Source organism: Hypomesus transpacificus, unplaced genomic scaffold (assembly GCF_021917145.1).
Source record: "Hypomesus transpacificus isolate Combined female unplaced genomic scaffold, fHypTra1 scaffold_214, whole genome shotgun sequence".
In the NCBI taxonomy this organism is placed as follows: Eukaryota; Metazoa; Chordata; class Actinopteri; order Osmeriformes; family Osmeridae; genus Hypomesus; species Hypomesus transpacificus.
In genome coordinates this window covers 2,820-20,371 of record NW_025813753.1, presented here as the reverse complement: position 1 = coordinate 20,371, position 17,552 = coordinate 2,820, and the positions used below count along the sequence as shown (strand labels likewise).

At 49.3% G+C, this 17,552-nt stretch overlaps 1 protein-coding gene across 10 annotated transcripts in view; it reads left to right on the top strand.

The window, feature by feature from the left end:
- LOC124462461 overlaps positions 1-17,045 on the top strand; it is a 61,340-nt gene extending 44,295 nt beyond the window's left edge. For 7 of the 10 annotated variants that reach the window (XM_047014029.1, XM_047014028.1, XM_047014032.1 and 4 more), the window contains 5 exons: positions 2,558-2,809; positions 5,143-5,395; positions 5,783-5,946; positions 12,601-12,760; positions 13,749-17,045. In XM_047014029.1, the coding sequence (XP_046869985.1) occupies positions 2,558-2,809; positions 5,143-5,395; positions 5,783-5,946; positions 12,601-12,760; positions 13,749-13,970 (1,051 nt within the window). In that variant the 3' untranslated portion in view covers positions 13,971-17,045. Of the gene's footprint in view, positions 1-2,557; positions 2,810-5,142; positions 5,396-5,782; positions 5,947-12,600; positions 12,761-13,748 lie in introns of those variants that run through there. The other 3 variants (XR_006955432.1, XM_047014030.1, XM_047014036.1) reach the window with 3 other exon arrangements.
- The last annotated feature ends 507 nt before the right edge of the window (positions 17,046-17,552 follow it).

The window sequence follows — 17,552 nt, the reverse complement described above, 5'->3', positions numbered from 1 at the left end:
GCTGCAGGAGAGATCTGTGAGGAAGACATGCACACTGGGACAGATGTTTACCTCCAATAACCATGACAACAGCGCTCATATCTCCCTCCTAGCGCCCCACACGCTGGGAGGGAGAGGGGGAAAGGGAGAGGGCAGGTGAACATGTTCATGTGCTGGTGATATGTGCTGGTGATATGTGCTGGTGATATGTGCTGGTGAGGGGCTTTGAGGATTTCTGGTTTAGAACTATTCCTTGAAAGCAGGGAAACATAAAATGTGTGTGTGTGTATGCAAACATGCATAACTGACAATCAGATTTGCTTCTGAGAAACAGCGATCCACCTCTCTCACCACCTGGGATGTGAGCCGTGATCGCCCCTATGACATTGTCACGCCTGCGATTGCGTCCGTTTATGATCTCAGGTATCAGATATCATCCGTTTGAGAGCAAACAGCAAGTTATCCAGACATCAGCACACACTGTTCCGTTCCCACTCAGGAAACACGTTATTTGACGTTTAACAAAAGTAAATAAAAGCGTTTTCAGGACATTTCCTAAACAACGCCAGTGACCCAGTGTCTATCAAGTGACGCGATCAGCCTGGCGCTCCAGAAAGGGAAGAGGTCAGGTTCTCTGTGGCCCTACATGACGAGTCACCAGAGAAAGGGGGAGAGAGAGAGCCTCATTACATTTTACATTGAAAACAAATCTATTTAGCCTCTTAATCTACACTCAATTACCCATAATGACAAACTCATGGTCAAAACATACTTTTTCAAATGTTTGTGAATGTCAACTTCACTGGCTGGAACTGGGTGGTGTCTGGGTGGAACTGGGTGGTGTTGGGGTGGTGTCTGGGTGGAACTGGGTGGTGTTGGGGTGGTGTCTGGGTGGAACTGGGTGGTGTCTGGGTGGTGTTGGGGTGGTGTCTGGGTGGAACTGGGTGGTGTCTGGGTGGTGTTGGGGTGGTGTCTGGGTGGAACTGGGTGGTGTCTGGGTGGAACTGGGTGGTGTTGGGGTGGTGTCTGGGTGGTGTTGGGGTGGTGTCTGGGTGGACCTGGGTGGTGTCTGGGTGTGAATAGGTGGAGTGTGGTTGGAACTGGGGTGGTGTCTGGGTGGAACTAGGTGGAGTCTGGTTGGAACTGGGGTGGTGTCTGGGTGGAACTAGGTGGAGTCTGGTTGGAACTGGGGTGGTGTCTGGGTGGTGTAGGGGAGAGCTTCCTCCGTGTTGTACTTGTGATTGGAGGTTCCATAATGCCATCAGCTTTGTGGTAACAGACTTCCTGACAGCCATCTTCCTGTGGGGAGGAAGCAGCCCCCTCTTCCTTCATCATCAGTATCTTCATGACACGGAGGATGCTGTCCTGTTGGCTTTGGTGTGTCTGTGTGATGAGGTCTGACAGGAGGGCATCTTTCCTGTGTCGCTGACACATCGCTTTGTTGTCTACTGTGTCATTTCACTTTTGCCGACATGCGGAAAGCGTTTTTTGTACGACACAACAAATCTTTGTGTCATGTCAAAGCTCTCCCTTGTTCCACATCAGAAGGGGGAGCTGATCACCCAGACACACTGCAGTCTGAACACTGCTTACAGTACACACTACTGCATTCTGAGTACTAAAATATGGTGTGTGTAGACAGCAGATCCTGGGTATTGTGTTGTGAAAGGAACATTGGATAGACTCATCAGCAGTTCATCAGCAAGGAAACCTGATATCCTCAAATCATGTCCCCTTTCTCTGCGTGGGCTCCTCAGGGGGCTGGAGATGATCATGTTAGTTGACTGTGACTCTGCAGGAGCTGCCAGCTTCCTCACTTGATCCTGCGCTTGTTAAGCTGCCCTTGATAAACATCTGCAGCTCCATTCAGATGGTTCACAAGGAAAAAAACAACAACTGATTCTTTTCTCTGGTCCTGTAGGCGTAGTGTGCTGCAGGTTTTCCTGGATACAAACTAGAAAGGGAATCTCCAATGTGGAGGTGGAGAGACAGTCATGTCTAAAGAGAGACAGTCATACCAGGGAGAGAGAGTCATGTCCAGGGAGAGACTCCTCTCCTCCTCCTCTCCTTCCCGCTCCCTCCATGAAAGAGAATAACAGAACAGGCAAGAGTCAAACTGCTCTGGGGAGTGGAGTGAGGAGAATGAGGGGTATGTGAGAGGAGTAGGAGGGGTGTGTGAGAGGAGTAGGAGGGGTGTGTGAGAGGAGTATGAGGGGTGTGTGAGAGGAGCAGGAGGGGTGTGTGAGAGGAGTAGGAGGGGTGTGTGAGAGGAGTAGGAGGGGTGTGTGAGAGGAGTAGGAGGGGTGTGTGAGAGGGGTAGGAGGGGTGTGTGAGAGGAGTAGGAGGGGTGTGTGAGAGGAGTAGTAGGCACTGAACATGGGTACGTTTTTACATTATAAGAGCATTATTAGAATTAGTACATAGACATGCATCTGTGTTTCTCCCATTCATTAATATGTGTCTGTGTGTGTGTGTCTGTGTGTGTGTGTCTCTGTGTGTGTGTGTGTCTCTGTGTGTCTGTCTGTGTGTGTCTCTGCGTGTGTGTGTGTCTCTGTGTGTGTGTGTGTGTGTCTGTGGGGGGGGGGGGGCTGCTCCCACTCACACACAGGGGCAGCACTGCTGGTGTTCTCCAGGATCCTCAGCATACACGGTGTGCTCTGGGTATGCTCCTGTCCCAGCTGAGCCCGTGTCCATGGCGACCCTGCGGCTGGAGCTGGCCCCGCCCCCTGCTGGCCCTGCTGGTGACGGTGCTGACATGGCAGGTGAGGCTGTACCTCCACTACTGCAGCCAGGCCCTGATGCTGCACGCGCTCTCTGTGCCTGTCAACAGGTGAGTGTGCCTGCCTACACACACATACACCCTCTATACAGTCCAGACCTCGTTTGGCCCATTATCACTTTAACAAGGCTGTCTCAGTGGGGGGGGGGGGAGGGGCAGGGGGGGGGGGCATACCACAGTATGCAATCCTGTCATCCCAAAAGTCTGCATTATTTGGAAATAATTTATTGTTTTGTAGACAGCATTTCATAACAAACAAAGTAAGATGCCACAGTCATTACAACTCTGCCATATGTTGTTAATTTAGTTTATCGCATTAAAAGCAAGACTGTGAATATGCTTACAAGCCAGGTTTTACAACAAGGAACAAACACCAGCATTCAATCATGGAAACCATTGTGACAGAACATGGGAAAAATGTTGACAGAGAGAGAGATAGACAGAGAGAGAGACAGAGAGAGAGAGACAGAGAGAGAGAGACAGAGAGAGAGACAGAGAGAGACAGAGAGAGAGACAGAGAGAGACAGAGAGAGACAGAGAGAGACAGAGAGAGACAGAGACAGAGAGAGACAGAGAAGGTGGATAGAGGGGGTCAACAGCAGATGACATGTTCCACATGTCCAGATGCCCTGGGAGGTCTACTCAGACCCAGAGAGAGGCTGGCAGCCAGGGGAGGCAAGGGGAGGTTGACAGCCTGCTGCCCTTCCCCTGGCTGTCAGACCTCCTCCCCCTCCTGCCCCTCCATGCCCCTGGGACATCAGCAGGCAGCAAAGCAGGCCCTTCAGGAGCGATCCTCTCTCTCTGGCCCACACGCCCCCTCACCCCCAGCACGCTGCACACACGCATATGCACGCATAAACACACAGTCACTTTGATGCTTCACAACAATACACACCAACACAAAGGCACCAACATCATTGGATGATTCATAGAAAGCTTGTGATGATTCAGGGGGATATACTAGACTACACTAACCCTAACCCTAACCCTATACTAGACTACACTAACCCTAACCCTATACTAGACTACACTGGATGCATATAAGTGTATGCACTTGTGTAGGGTGAGTATATAGGATGGTATATATGTAGGGCGAGTGAAATGATGGTATAAATGATATAATATGTAGCGCTAGGGTTATAAATGATATATACTGATATTATTTACATATACGATGCTATATAGGTGTATAAATAGAGGGTTAGGATTAGGTGTAGGGTTAGGGTTAGAGGTTAGGGTTAGGGTTAGAGGGTTCTCGTCCTCGTTAGGGTTAGGGTTAGAGGTTAGAGGTTAGAGGTTAGGGTTAGAGGTTAGAGGTTAGGGTTAGAGGTTAGGGTTAGGGTTAGGGTTAGAGGTTAGGTGTAGGGTTAGGGTTAGAGGTTAGGGTTAGGGTTAGGGTTAGAGGTTAGGGTTAGGTGTAGGGTTAGGGTTAGGGTTAGGGTTAGAGGGTTCTCGTCCTCGTTACTGGAATGCTTACAGCTGGATACAGATGTTGTTGGAGGAACCCCCCCTTTCAAACTGCCGCCTTCCCTCCCAGGCCCCCCAGCCTCCCCAGGCCCCCCAGGCCCCCCAGGCCTCCCAGCCCCCCCAGCCCTCCCAGCCCCCCCAGCCCTCCCAGCCCCCCCAGGCCTCCCAGCCCCCCCAGGCCCCCCAGCCCCCCAGGCCTCCCAGCCCCCCCAGGCCTCCCAGGCCCCCCAGGCCCCCCAGGCCTCCCAGCCCCCCCAGGCCTCCTAGGAACACAGCCAACAGCCCAGACAGGTGTAATGATGAGAATCAGGTACTGCAGGTTTAATGAGCAGGATCTGAACACCAGGCGCTTCTCTGATAACAACACGGAAACTAATGACCAACGACTGTCCCGGTCCAACAGGACAACAGCACAACGCTAGATTAGCAAGCTCATGAGGCCTGCTTCAAAACATCTGCAGTCCTGAGATTAGCAAGCTCATGAGGCCTGCTTCAAAACATCTGCAGTCCTGAGATTTGTGAGACCAGCGCTACCCAGCAGCATCGCTTCATTAAAACCTGACGAGGAGAAATGTATCTGGCCAGATTCACTGATGACAGGACATTCAGTTCAGGGGCTGAACAGAGATGTTTGCTCATACAGTTTACAATCCCAATAAGCAGTGTATGGCGGTGCTGATAAAAATATGCAACACTTTGTATTCATTTAGCGGACGTTTCTATCAAAAACAACATACAAATTGTGCAGATAGAAAGTAAAGCAGAACAAGGATCAGAAGTGCTTCCAGCATTTTTGTGGTCGGAGTTAGGCCTCACTGTCTTAACTAAGACCATGTGTGTACATGGAGGTACTAGAGAAGCAGCCGTCCTCTCCTGGTGTCCTGATGTCGTCCCGTCACCCTCCCCCCCCCCCCAAGGTTCCAGCTTCACGCCCACACGGTAGAGCTGCTCTACCAGACCTCTCTGCTCCACACCCGAGAGGAGATGGCCATGGTGGTGGTGGGACCCCTAACCTTGAACGCCTTCATGATGCTCCTGGTTCTGATGGCATGGGGCTGTCAGCTGGCGTTTGGCTCACTGCCGTCCGTCCTGTCACTGCTGGTCCTGGCTCAGGGACTGTGGACACTCCTGGACCCCCTGGCCGTGTTTCTGGTGGACGCTGTCCTGGGGGTAAGTCACTTAAAATAACTTGGACACTTGTGCACTTTAAATAGGAGTTCACTCTATCTTGGCAAAGTGACTTTAGATTAAAAGGAAAGAATGGGAGAAGAACGCTCCCACAAGGTCGGTTCTCTGTCTGTTTGGGCTGTCCGTGTTCATCTCACATGACTTTCAGTTAGTATTCAGTGTTGAGTCTCTCCTCGGAGACTGTGACACCTCAGTCGATGTGTCTCCGCTCGGTCATGTCTGTTTCCACTGTAGAATTCCATTTGACTAGAATCACACAGATTACGCTATGCAGCAGCTTATAATATATCATAATGTATCATGATACATCATTGTAAAGGTGTCTCTGTGCTGGTGATGCAGAGTGCAGTTGTGTTTCTGTGTCTTCAGAATCTTGCCTACAGTCCGAACACACCTGTGGGTGACGCAGCAAAGCTTTATTGGCATTTCTACAGGACCAACCAATCAGGAGCAGCGGGGGTGATCATCACCCTGTTGCTGTACACCGTCCTCTCCCTCCTCTCCTCCACCATCCTCCTCCTCTACCTGCTCAGGTAAGTCCCTCCCTCCTCCTCCTCTGCTCTACCACCATTCTCCTCCCCTCCCTCCTCCCCTCCCTCTTCTTCCTCTCCCTCCTCAGGTGGGTTCACACAAACATGTCACCATGTCCTCTCAGTCATTGAAAATTTTGTCTACCACTCCCCTCACTACACCACAGTAAGGCTTGAGGTTTGATGTCACAGTTCCTGGATAAACACCATCGTTTGGACCAGAAATGGATCAGACTTCCCTCCTGTCATGTTGGGCTTTCATCCCAGTGTTGAAGCCTGCTTGTGACCTTCCTGGTGGCTGTACAGTGTCGTACCACGCAGAAAGAGCCCCAGCCAGCGAGGGGATTATCGTTGGGTTCTGGACAGAGCTGCCTGCAGGGACATTCTGCCAATGAGGAACCAGACCCTCTGAAAACACTTGGGTGTTGCCTGACCACCAGCCCTCTCAGACACAGCTCCCCCACAGACCCGCGCAGCCTCGCTTTCCCTCCTCGGACCGCCAAAAACAAGTGTTGATCTAATTGCTTGTGATTTTTAAGTCGCATGCAATTACTTATGCAGTTCTGCATAAACCCAACTGTCACACACACAACGCATTTGTTGTATAGAACATGCTTATTGGTTGGTGGGAAAAAATTCAAAGGCATGTCGAAACTGGAAAGGTAGATTTGTTTTGATATAGCGTGAGCATTGTTAAGTTATGCGATTACCGGATACGCTGTAGTGCTTTTGCATGGTTGATCACAGTTTTTTGCAGACGTCTTGAATAAACCACGGCTGCTGTAGAAGATGGGCTTCCCACAATGCACCAGTGCCTCAGATTGAGGTCATCTGTGCTCAGTCCTTTGCATTGCATGTTTGTGTTGTGATCTGGTTGTTCGAACTTCTTCAACACTTCCTGTCCTCATGTCGCTGTGAGAGGGAGGGAGGACGCCTCCTGAGACCAAGGAGGTCTGGGTCTACGGGCTCTTACACACTGATGAGTGTGGAACACAGGGAGGACTGAGGCTGGAACACAGGGAGGACTGAGGCTGAAACACAGGGAGGACTGAGGCTGAAACACAGGGAGGACTGAGGCTGGAACACGGAGGACTGAGGCTGGAACACAGGGAGGACTGAGTCTGGAACACAGGGAGGACTGAGGCTGAAACACAGGGAGGACTGAGGCTGGAACACAGGGAGGACTGAGGCTGGAACACAGGGAGGACTGAGGCTGAACCACAGGGAGGACTGAGGCTGGAACACAGGGAGGACTGAGGCTGAAACACAGGGAGGACTGAGGCTGGAACACAGGGAGGACTGAGGCTGAAACACAGGGAGGACTGAGGCTGAAACACAGGGAGGACTGAGGTCATCATGGTTGTTATCAAATCAAATCAAATCAAATCAAATTTATTTGTATAGCCCTTTTTACACGCAAGCATGTCACAGAGGGCTTCACATGCGCCCATAGAACTGCCCCTCAACCAACCTAAACCCTCAAGGAAGACAAGGAAAAACTCCCAGAAAAACTCCCACCGGGAGAAAAAATGGAAGAAACCTTGGGAGGAGCAATTCAGAGAGGGATCCCCTCCTCCAGAGACGGTTGGTAAGAGAGAGGAGCAGAACACAAGCTAAACATAGTCATACAGTGTCAATGGGTTTTGAAACACCAAAATCCATTGTTCGGCTTTATAGACGTTGGATGGGACCGGGAAACTCGCTGTTGGCCGTCATGGAGACTGGATTCCGGGTGACGACCTGGTTCAGCGTTGGCAGACCGACGACCAAGCAGGTCCTGACAGCTCAAACCCCCCACACCACAGGGAATGTGTGGGGGGGGGACAGAGAGGAGAGCAGGGATTAGAGAATGCCAGGAGCAGCTAACAGTTACAGTCAAAATAGAATGAGATCCCCACCGGTCAAGTGTGGACTAGTGCAGCAATTTAACAGAGCAAAAAGGGTATTTGATGCAGCCCCACACACCAAAACAACGACAGCCCCCCTCAGTTGGAACATGAAATCTGTTCCAGGGGAAAGAACTCTAAAGTAGGTTATACTTATACGAATAAGGATGAAAACAGCCAGTCCCCCGTTGTCTCCAACTAGTAATAAAAACTATAACAGTAACAATATACAGCAACGGAACTATAATAATAATAATACTAACAATATACAGTAACAGGTTTACTTTATTTGTAACATCTAGCTGGGCAATGTGAACATAAGCTATAATTAAAATTTAAAAGTTACATGTGATACACACATAGGCAAGCACACATCCCAGGTTTACATAGAAAGTACACACATACTTCCCTTTAACAATCATAGAATTGACTAAACAAGAACGTTTTTAATCTAGTTTTAAATGTCGAGACAGTATCAGCTTCCTTAATTGAGATGGGTAATTTGTTCCAAAGAAGAGGTGCTCTATATGAGAACGCCCTACCTCCAGCTGTTTTTTTCTTAACTTTGGGTATTACCAGATAGCCGGCATTTTGAGATCTTAGAGACCTTGCGGGGCAATAGGGTGCAAGGAGACCGGAGAGGTACAGTGGTGCCAATCCATGCAGAGATTTGTAAGTTAGTAGTAGAACTTTGAAATCAGCTCTGGCTTGGATAGGGAGCCAGTGTAAAGAGATAAGAGTCGATGTTATATGATCAAACTTTCTAGTTTTAGTCAATAGTCTAGCAGCAGCATTTTGCACCCGCTGTAAGTTTTTTAGGTAGGTAATTGGGAGGCCAGAGAACAACACATTGCAGTAGTCCAATCGGGACGTAACAAAAGCATGTATTAGTTTTTCAGCATCATCCTTTGAGAGGAATTTTCGTATTTTGGCAATATTACGTAGATGGAAAAATGCTGTTCTGGTGATTTGCTTAATATGGTACTCAAATGAAAGGTCTGGGTCCATTGTGACTCCCAGATTTTTTACCAGCTGGCTTTGAGATACTTTGACGCCGTCTAAGTCTAAGGTTAGATGGGATAAATTATTTCGGTGTTTTTTCGGACCAAAAATTTGAACCTCGGTTTTATCCGAATTAAGAAGAAGGAAATTTGCAGTCATCCAAGTTTTCAACCCGGAAACACAGGTTTCCATAGCATGTGGAAATTCTCCCGGCTTTATAGACATGTATAGCTGAGTATCATCTGCATAGCAGTGAAAATCTACCCCAAAACTTCTAATTATGTTTCCTAAAGGCAACATATAGAGTGAAAATAACAGAGGGCCTAAAACTGAACCCTGTGGTACTCCGTATTTTACAATGGAGCTCCTGGATGAGCAACCATCATAGTGGACATATTGTGATCTATCAGATAGATACGATCTGAACCACTGAAGTGAAGTACCAGAAATCCCAACATAGTTCTCCATACGTTCCAGGAGAATCTCATGATCTACAGTGTCAAAAGCTGCACTTAGGTCTAGAAGAACAAGGACAGAGCTAAAGCCCGCGTCAGAGGCTAATAATAGATCATTGACTACCTTGGCTAATGCAGTTTCAGTGCTGTGGTGAAGACGAAATCCAGACTGGAGAGGTTCATAGAGCTGATTTGAGGAGAGGTGCTCAGTGAGCTGTTTTGCCACAGCTTTTTCCAAAATTTTGGAGAGAGATGGCAAATTTGAAATGGGCCTGTAATTGCTAAGACAACCTGGATCCAGGTTTGGTTTTTTAAGAAGGGGCTTGATAATAGCTTGTTTGAAATCGTCAGGGACTTGTCCAGTTACAAGAGATTCATTAATAATACTGGTTGTTACAGCAGCATGGACAGATGGACTCATCTGTAGTTCTTCATGTTCTGGTAGTTCTTCATGTTCTGTTAGTACTTCATCTTCTGGTAGTTCCTCGTGTTCTGGTAGTTCCTCATGTTCTGGTAGTTCTTCATGTTCTGGTAGTTCTTCATGTTCTGGTAGTTCTTCATGTTCTGGTGCCTCTCACTCACAGCAGCTTCACTGCAGGTCTGAACTCGCTCCTAAGTCTGTTTGTTTGAGGAAGAGAAGTGGAGGTGGAACAGGGAGATGAATCACAGCCAGGCCAGGATGACTCATCCAGGGTGTGTTCCTACCCTGAAATCAGACCCAGGTCCATTAAAGGATGTGATGAAAGAATCACCTGGGGATCAGCCGTGGAGGAAGGTTCCAAGCACCTCTTATCGTGCTTGTACTAAATGGACAATTTTAAAACTGCGGCCCAGAATAATGACTTGTGTCTCTCTGTTGTGCAGCTGAATGTAGGCCAGGAGCTGAGCTGGGATGATCATTTTATGGGTTACTGTTTTCTATTGGCTGTCGGGAGAACTGTGACCTATTTCTTAAATAACCCCCTGGGATAAATGTATAGATAGAATGAACTGTTATCCTTTTTTAATTACATTTTAGGCAGCCTTGATTCATTGGTTGTAAAATCATTTCAGTGTTGCCTTTTTACTTACTCGCTTACCTTGCCAGGACCATCTAAATAGATGTAGTCCTGTAGTTGCGCTGTATAAAATCCATTACAAGCTGAAAGATATAAATATATATATTAGTTTTACGTGTTTGGTGACGTGGGAGCACTTCAATCAATGGAGTCCTCATGAAAACATGGGGTGTCAATCTTGCTGTCTCTAATCATCTCAATACGACATAATATAACACATAATAGTATGTCCTATTATATTTATATGATTCCAGATATGAGTGTTTCTGAGTGTTGAATCCACGCATTGTCTCTGGACTGCTTGCTAGCTAGGTGCTGGAGACCAGACTGCTAATGGCTAGCTAGGTGCTGGAGACCAGACTGCTAATGGCTAGCTAGGTGCTGGAGACCAGACTGCTAATGGCTAGCTAGGTGCTGGAGACCAGACTGCTAGTGGCTAGCTAGGTGCTGGAGACCAGACCGCTAGTGGCTAGCTAGGTGCTGGAGACCAGACTGCTAGTGGCTAGCTAGGTGCTGGAGACCAGACTGCTAGTGGCTAGCTAGGTGCTGGAGACCAGACTGCTAGTGGCTAGCTAGGTGCTGGAGACCAGACTGCTAGTGGCTAGCTAGGTGCTGGAGACCAGACTGCTAGTGGCTAGCTAGGTGCTGGAGACCAGACTGCTAGTGGCTAGCTAGGTGCTGGAGACCAGACTGCTAGTGGCTAGCTAGGTGCTGGAGACCAGACTGCTAGTGGCTAGCTAGGTGCTGGAGACCAGACTGCTAGTGGCTAGCTAGGTGCTGGAGACCAGACTGCTAGTGGCTAGCTAGGTGCTGGAGACCAGACTGCTAATGGCTAGCTAGGTGCTGGAGACCAGACTGCTAGTGGCTAGCTAGGTGCTGAAGACCAGACTGCTAGTGGCTAGCTAGGTGCTGGAGACCAGACTGCTAATGGCTAGCTAGGTGCTGGAGACCAGACTGTGGCCGAGAGACTTCAGAGTTCAGACTGTTTGTGAGCAAGCTGGTCAGGAGTATCTTACCTCTCAACACAAACCCAGTTACTCTGGAAGAAAGATCAGTACATTTCTTCCATGTAAAATGGATTTGCGGTAGATGCAGCCACATCACAGACCAGAACCATTCTGAGGATAATTCTTAAACCCAAAGAGAGTTTCTGTTCCAGGGTTTCCCAGAATGAGGATGGTGTGTGTTTCAGGACTGTACTACACAACGATGGATTCCACTAAGAGAGTGCATAAATGAATGAAAAGCTGGTGTTTGATGAAGAATGCAAGCTATTCTCATGTCTGAGGTCAGGGAACTAGTGAGTGGTAGCGTGGAAGGGTCTCAGGAGAGCTGCAGAGTGATGTTGGGTTCAAAGTTTCACTCGGCGTCATGCTTCACAGCTCCTTGATGTTAGTTTGATTTGAGGTATGATTACCCTCACGCTGAGCAGGAGCTCTCAGGGAGGGGTCAGGGGTTAGCTGCTTCTGATGACTGGCCAAGATGTTTGTTTACAGCTTTGCTGTGGAACAAAGCCCCCCCTCCACTGTGTGATGTACGATCACTTGGAGACTGGGATCAATACCCATGCTGCTGTAGCCATGTGACTCACACCAACCTCGCCAGACGCATTCTCAATCAACAGGCTCTCCCTCGGCGCAATGTTTGAAGAACTGGAACATCCCGAGGTGTGTGTGTTTGTTCCACCCACCCACACACACCCAGCCCGGGCCTAACACACACACACCCAGCCCGGGCCTAACACACACACACACCCAGCCCGGGCCTAACACACACACATCCAGCCCGGGCCTAACACACACACCCACTCACAGGCCAGTTTAGCAGCCTAACCCTAACCCGATCTGGGTCCTTCCCTGGGGACTGGATGGATGCAGGAACGCAGGCAGTCCTGTGCAGCTGTGTGATGGCTGTGAGACATTCAGTGTAATGGCTGGAAACATGTGGATGTTTTCTCTAACAACGGCTTCTTTGGACCTGCTGAGCATACAGAAACATCCCAATGACAAGTGTTAAGCGCTGCTCAGGCTGGTCCAGCTGAGACGCCAGGTAGGAGGGAGCTAACATGCTCCTGAACTGACTGGACTCTGGTGACCAAGCTAAGCACTGCATCTGTACACTCATTAATGCTGGCATTAGCTCAGTAGACATGTTGTTCCCCTGTTTCAGACACATGTCACCTTTAACCTTTACAGAGCTCACTGTGATGCAGCATGGCTGACACCCCCCCCCCCCCCCCCCCCCAACCTCTCTTAGGCTCCACAACGATGGGCGCATGCTGGACCTGTTCCAACGCCTCACCGCCAAGGAAGGAACCTACTTCCTGCCACATGACCTGGAGCTATCCAATCAGGAGCTGAGCTACATTGTCAAGAAGGCGGAGCAGTGGAGAGGCTCCAACGGAGAGAGACGCAAGGTGAGACTAGAACCTTCTGAAGAGGGAGGAATGGTTGTCATCAGGAGGGTCTTGGTCCTGGTCATGACTGGCCATAATCTGACTTCTTTAACCCAGATTTTAAGTCTTAGACAAGATATAGCATAACCTTACTTTGTAGTGTTACATTTTCCTTACTTACATTTCAGAAAGCCAAGAATTCATCTCAAAGGTCTTTAGCTTCATTCTAATTAGTACAAGATAATTACCAAAACACTCGGCTAGAGGCTGCTGATTAGGCAGTGGAAACCAATTTCCAAAGATATTTCATTAGAGAAAGACTACTCAATCAACACACACATAGACACAGACGTGCTTATACACACACGCACACACACAGTGGCACACATCACTCTGCATCCTGTTAGAATATGAACTAAGCATCCAAAAATGTGATGTCAGAAGGTTGGGGGTTAGGAAATTCCAGTTTGCATAAATGAGTGTGTCCATGACATGATTACAACAGGAGGAAGTTGTCATGTTCCTGACAAGCGACAGCAGTCCGTAGTGATGACACGTGCACAAGCACAGCCCCTGCACCGTGCCGTGAGACGCTGGATCTATCATAGTGATGGGGCTTGTTTTCCTCCTTTTAGAAAAATCCTTTCATGATGATCAAAGATGGTCATTGTTTAAGCAAATGATCTTCATGGTCCCACACAATGAAACCACAAATCAATCTATTAAGCTCACCTACTCAACGATGTGCTGCCAAGATATATACAATCTGTTCCCGTCCAAACTCGATCAAAGCAAGCGATTGCTGGCACATTCAGTTCAAACTGTGTTTAGGTTAATCACATTGATAACGTACATTTTAATTATATTTGGAGACGCGTTGAGACCAAATGTCAAATGATACGGAATGTGTGTTTCACATGTAATGATGCCCAGGCTCAACACTGTGACCCTGAGATGAACCCTGGAAGCTCATCATGGTGATTCAACAACATCAACATTTTTCCTACAGGGTTGTCTTGATGAATCAGCGAGCTTCCTGCAGAGAACTGGACCACGGATGTTTGTCAGAGATGGAGACTGTGTTGGGGAGACCGTGTTGGGGAGACTCTGTTGGGGAGACCGTGTTGGGGTGACCGTGTTGGGGAGTACGTGTTGGGGAGACCGTGTTGGGGAGACTGTGTTGGGGAGACCGTGTTGGGGAGACCGTGTTGGGGAGACCGTGTTGGGGTGACCGTGTTGGGGAGACCGTGTTGGGGAGACTGTGTTGGGGAGACCGTGTTGGGGAGACCGTGTTGCGGAGACTGTTGGGGAGACCGTGTTGGGGAGACCGTGTTGGGGAGACCGTGTTGGGGTGACCGTGTTGGGGAGACCGTGTTGGGGAGACCGTGTTGGGGAGACCGTGTTGGGGAGACTGTGTTGGGGAGACCGTGTTGGGGAGACCGTGTTGGGGTGACCGTGTTGGGGAGACCGTGTTGGGGAGACCGTGTTGGGGAGACTGTGTTGGGGAGACTGTGTTGGGGAGACTTCTGGTCTGCTGTCCTGAAACTCCAACATGTATGAAGTTTCAGTAGGGTTTGGGTTCCTGTTTACTGAACCTCTGCTTCTGCAGTCACTGAGAGAAATGATCCCCTCAAAGTTTGTGATTAAGATGATGCTCCATTTAGCTGATGGCTCCCGTATATTAGTCTCCTCTCACTGCAAACAATTAGCATACTTCATATTGTCCCTGATTTGGCTTTATTAAATGGATAAAATGCTAACACATTTGCCGGGGCGATGAAAACTGAGGGTTATTGCATTTTATGATTTTTACATTATTCAGGCAGGCAATAATTCATAGAAATAAGATGGGCCTCGCCATTATTTCATAATTATTGTAGCAATTTCTCCCTGTAAAAAAGGGTCACTTTCCTAACTCAGCAAAGACATATCCTATTAAACTAATTTGCCTACATGCAAATTTTTTGTCATTTTTACCTCATTAACTATTTATCATGGACAGGACAAAACCTCCATGCAAGGAGCCAGACAGAGCTGAAACTAATATTTTGCAACTCTAATGATTTTTTGCATCCTTAATTAGATAGAATAAGGTTGATATGATTAGGTCGGGATGTAGCGTTTTTCATTAAAAATGCATTTCAGAAACTGTATTGGAAATGTGCCCTTGCAATTAAATAATGAAGCCAACGCATTCCTTATTACAGCCCAATTAATATCAGAGGGGAGGGCATTATTTGAATAACAATGGAGGGGCAGGGCCGGGAAGCGTTAGTTATCCTCCCTGGATGAAGGGGACGGGGCGGGGACGAGGAAGGGCTCCTCCCAGGATGAAGGGGACGGGGCGGGGACAAGGAAGGGCTCCTCCCAGGATGAAGGGGACGGGGCGGGGACAAGGAAGGGCTCCTCCCAGGATGAAGGGGACGGGGCGGGGACGAGGAAGGGCTCCTCCCAGGATGAAGGGGACGGGGCGGGGACGAGGAAGGGCTCCTCCCAGGATGAAGGGGACGGGGCGGGGACAAGGAAGGGCTCCTCCCAGGATGAAGGGGACGGGGCGGGGACGAGGAAGGGCTCCTCCCAGGATGAAGGGGACGGGGCGGGGACAAGGAAGGGCTCCTCCCAGGATGAAGGGGACGGGGCGGGGACGAGGAAGGGCTCCTCCCAGGATGAAGGGGACGGGGCGGGGACGAGGAAGGGCTCCTCCCAGGATGAAGGGGACGGGGCGGGGACGAGGAAGGGCTCCTCCCAGGGACAGCAGACTGAGCTGACCAGAACATCCCTGCTGTCACATGCTCTCTTGAATACTAACACTAACTTCTCTTGAATACTAACACTAACTTCTCCTGAATACTAACACTAACTTCTCCTGAATACTAACACTAACTTCTCCTGAATACTAACACTAACTTTTCCTGAATACTAACACTAACTTCTCCTAAATACTAACACTAACTTATATCCCCACTAACTTCAACTCAAGCCACCAGCAGAAGGCCCACAGTAACGCAGCAGATAACCTGCGGTGAATAGAAGCAGCCATGACATGTTAAACATCTGCTTCATGCTACTCTACTATCATTATGTTAAGTGCTTGTTTGAATGTTCACTTGTAGAACCTAGTTAACAATAAAAGCAAAGTAAAGGGAAAGAAACTTCTCATGGTTTCCTTCTAACGTTGGAACCAGTTCTTATTGCTGAAGATGACGTTTCCCTCAAGCGCTGAAACGATAAAAGAAGAATCTACATTCAATAACCAATCTGCAAATGGCCTATTATTATCAAACTTGTAATTTTCACAAGACGGTCATAAAACACAATCTAATTTTACTTTCCTAGCAATTAAGTTTATATTACACTTTGCATTCCACTAGGCCATGTGATCGGTTATTTCGCTGGAAGCTCTAAATATGACTGCTAAGTTGTGACTAAGGCAGCCTGTTGAACCAACTGGGTGAGCGTGCTGTACAACATGCATTCGCTGTAATGTAACCTGGATGCATGCTGAAGAAGAAAGGGAATCAGTTTCCATCAAAAGGCTTTACGTGTCAAAACCGGTGGAAGTTAGAGTGGTCTTCAGCTGCTCATAGCTCCCCAGTGAATAGTTTTACCAGCACCTCCATTGGTGTGTCCCACCTGTGTCATTCCAGTCTAACTGTTAGCAGTTAGCGCCAAGCAGCTAGCATTGTGGGTTCCATAGCCCACCAGTACTATCATGGCGGATCTCAGTAATGAGCTCATTCATTATGGAAAGGCAGTGATGCAGATGGTCCTAATGAATTGTCTCCCGTCACCCCCTTGATTACTGTACCTGGAAGGGAGGAGGTAGTTTCTGTAATACTTAAGCAGGTACGCAAACTGTTTTGTCAGAGGGTTGTGACAGTGACAGAGTAGAGGGGCTAGTTAGACGGAAATCTTTGCAGTAATTCACCTGAAAGTTCTGTTGGCAGTGACATTGCGTTAATGGGAGAAGCCCCCCGCCTGCAGATGTTTTCCTAACTGAATCACATCAACATGCACGTCCCCCTCCCCCTTAGTCTGCGTGTGTCTAGGTAATGGCTTACCGGCGGGGGAGTTCTTCAACACCCAAGGTGCTTTGCGAAAACAAGTGGTGGGGGGCTGGAACAGTGTGGTTAGAGGCAGTCCTGACGGGAGGAAGGGTGATAACTGGAGCAGGGTGGCAGGTTGTTCATCATACAGCACCGAGATGTGATCTCTCTCTTAATCTTGATTATCCTCCTGGGCCCCCCTCACCTCCTCCTGTCTCCCCCCCTCACCTCCTCCTGCCTCCCCCCCTCACCTCCTCCTGTCTCCCCCCCTCACCTCCTCCTGTCTCCCCCCTTCACCTCCTCCTGTCTCCCCCCCTCATTCCTCCTGGGCCCACCTCACCTCCTCCTGTCTCCCCCCCTCACCTCCTCCTGTCTCCCCCCCTCACCTCCTCCTGCCTCCCCCCCTCACCTCCTCCTGTCTCCCCCCCTCACCTCCTCCTGTCTCCCCCCCTCACCTCCTCCTGTCTCCCCCCTTCACCTCCTCCTGTCTCCCCCCCTCACCTCCTCCTGGGCCCCCCTCACCTCCTCCTGTCTCCCCCCCTCACCTCCTCCTGTCTCCCCCCTCACCTCCTCCTGTCTCCCCCCCTCACCTCCTCCTGTCTCCCCCCTTCACCTCCTCCTGTCTCCCCCCCTCACCTCCTCCTGGGCCCACCTCACCTCCTCCTGTCTCCCCCCCTCACCTCCTCCTGTCTCCCCCCCTCACCTCCTCCTGCCTCCCCCCCTCACTTCCTCCTGTCTCCCACCCTCACCTCCTCCTGTCTCCCCCC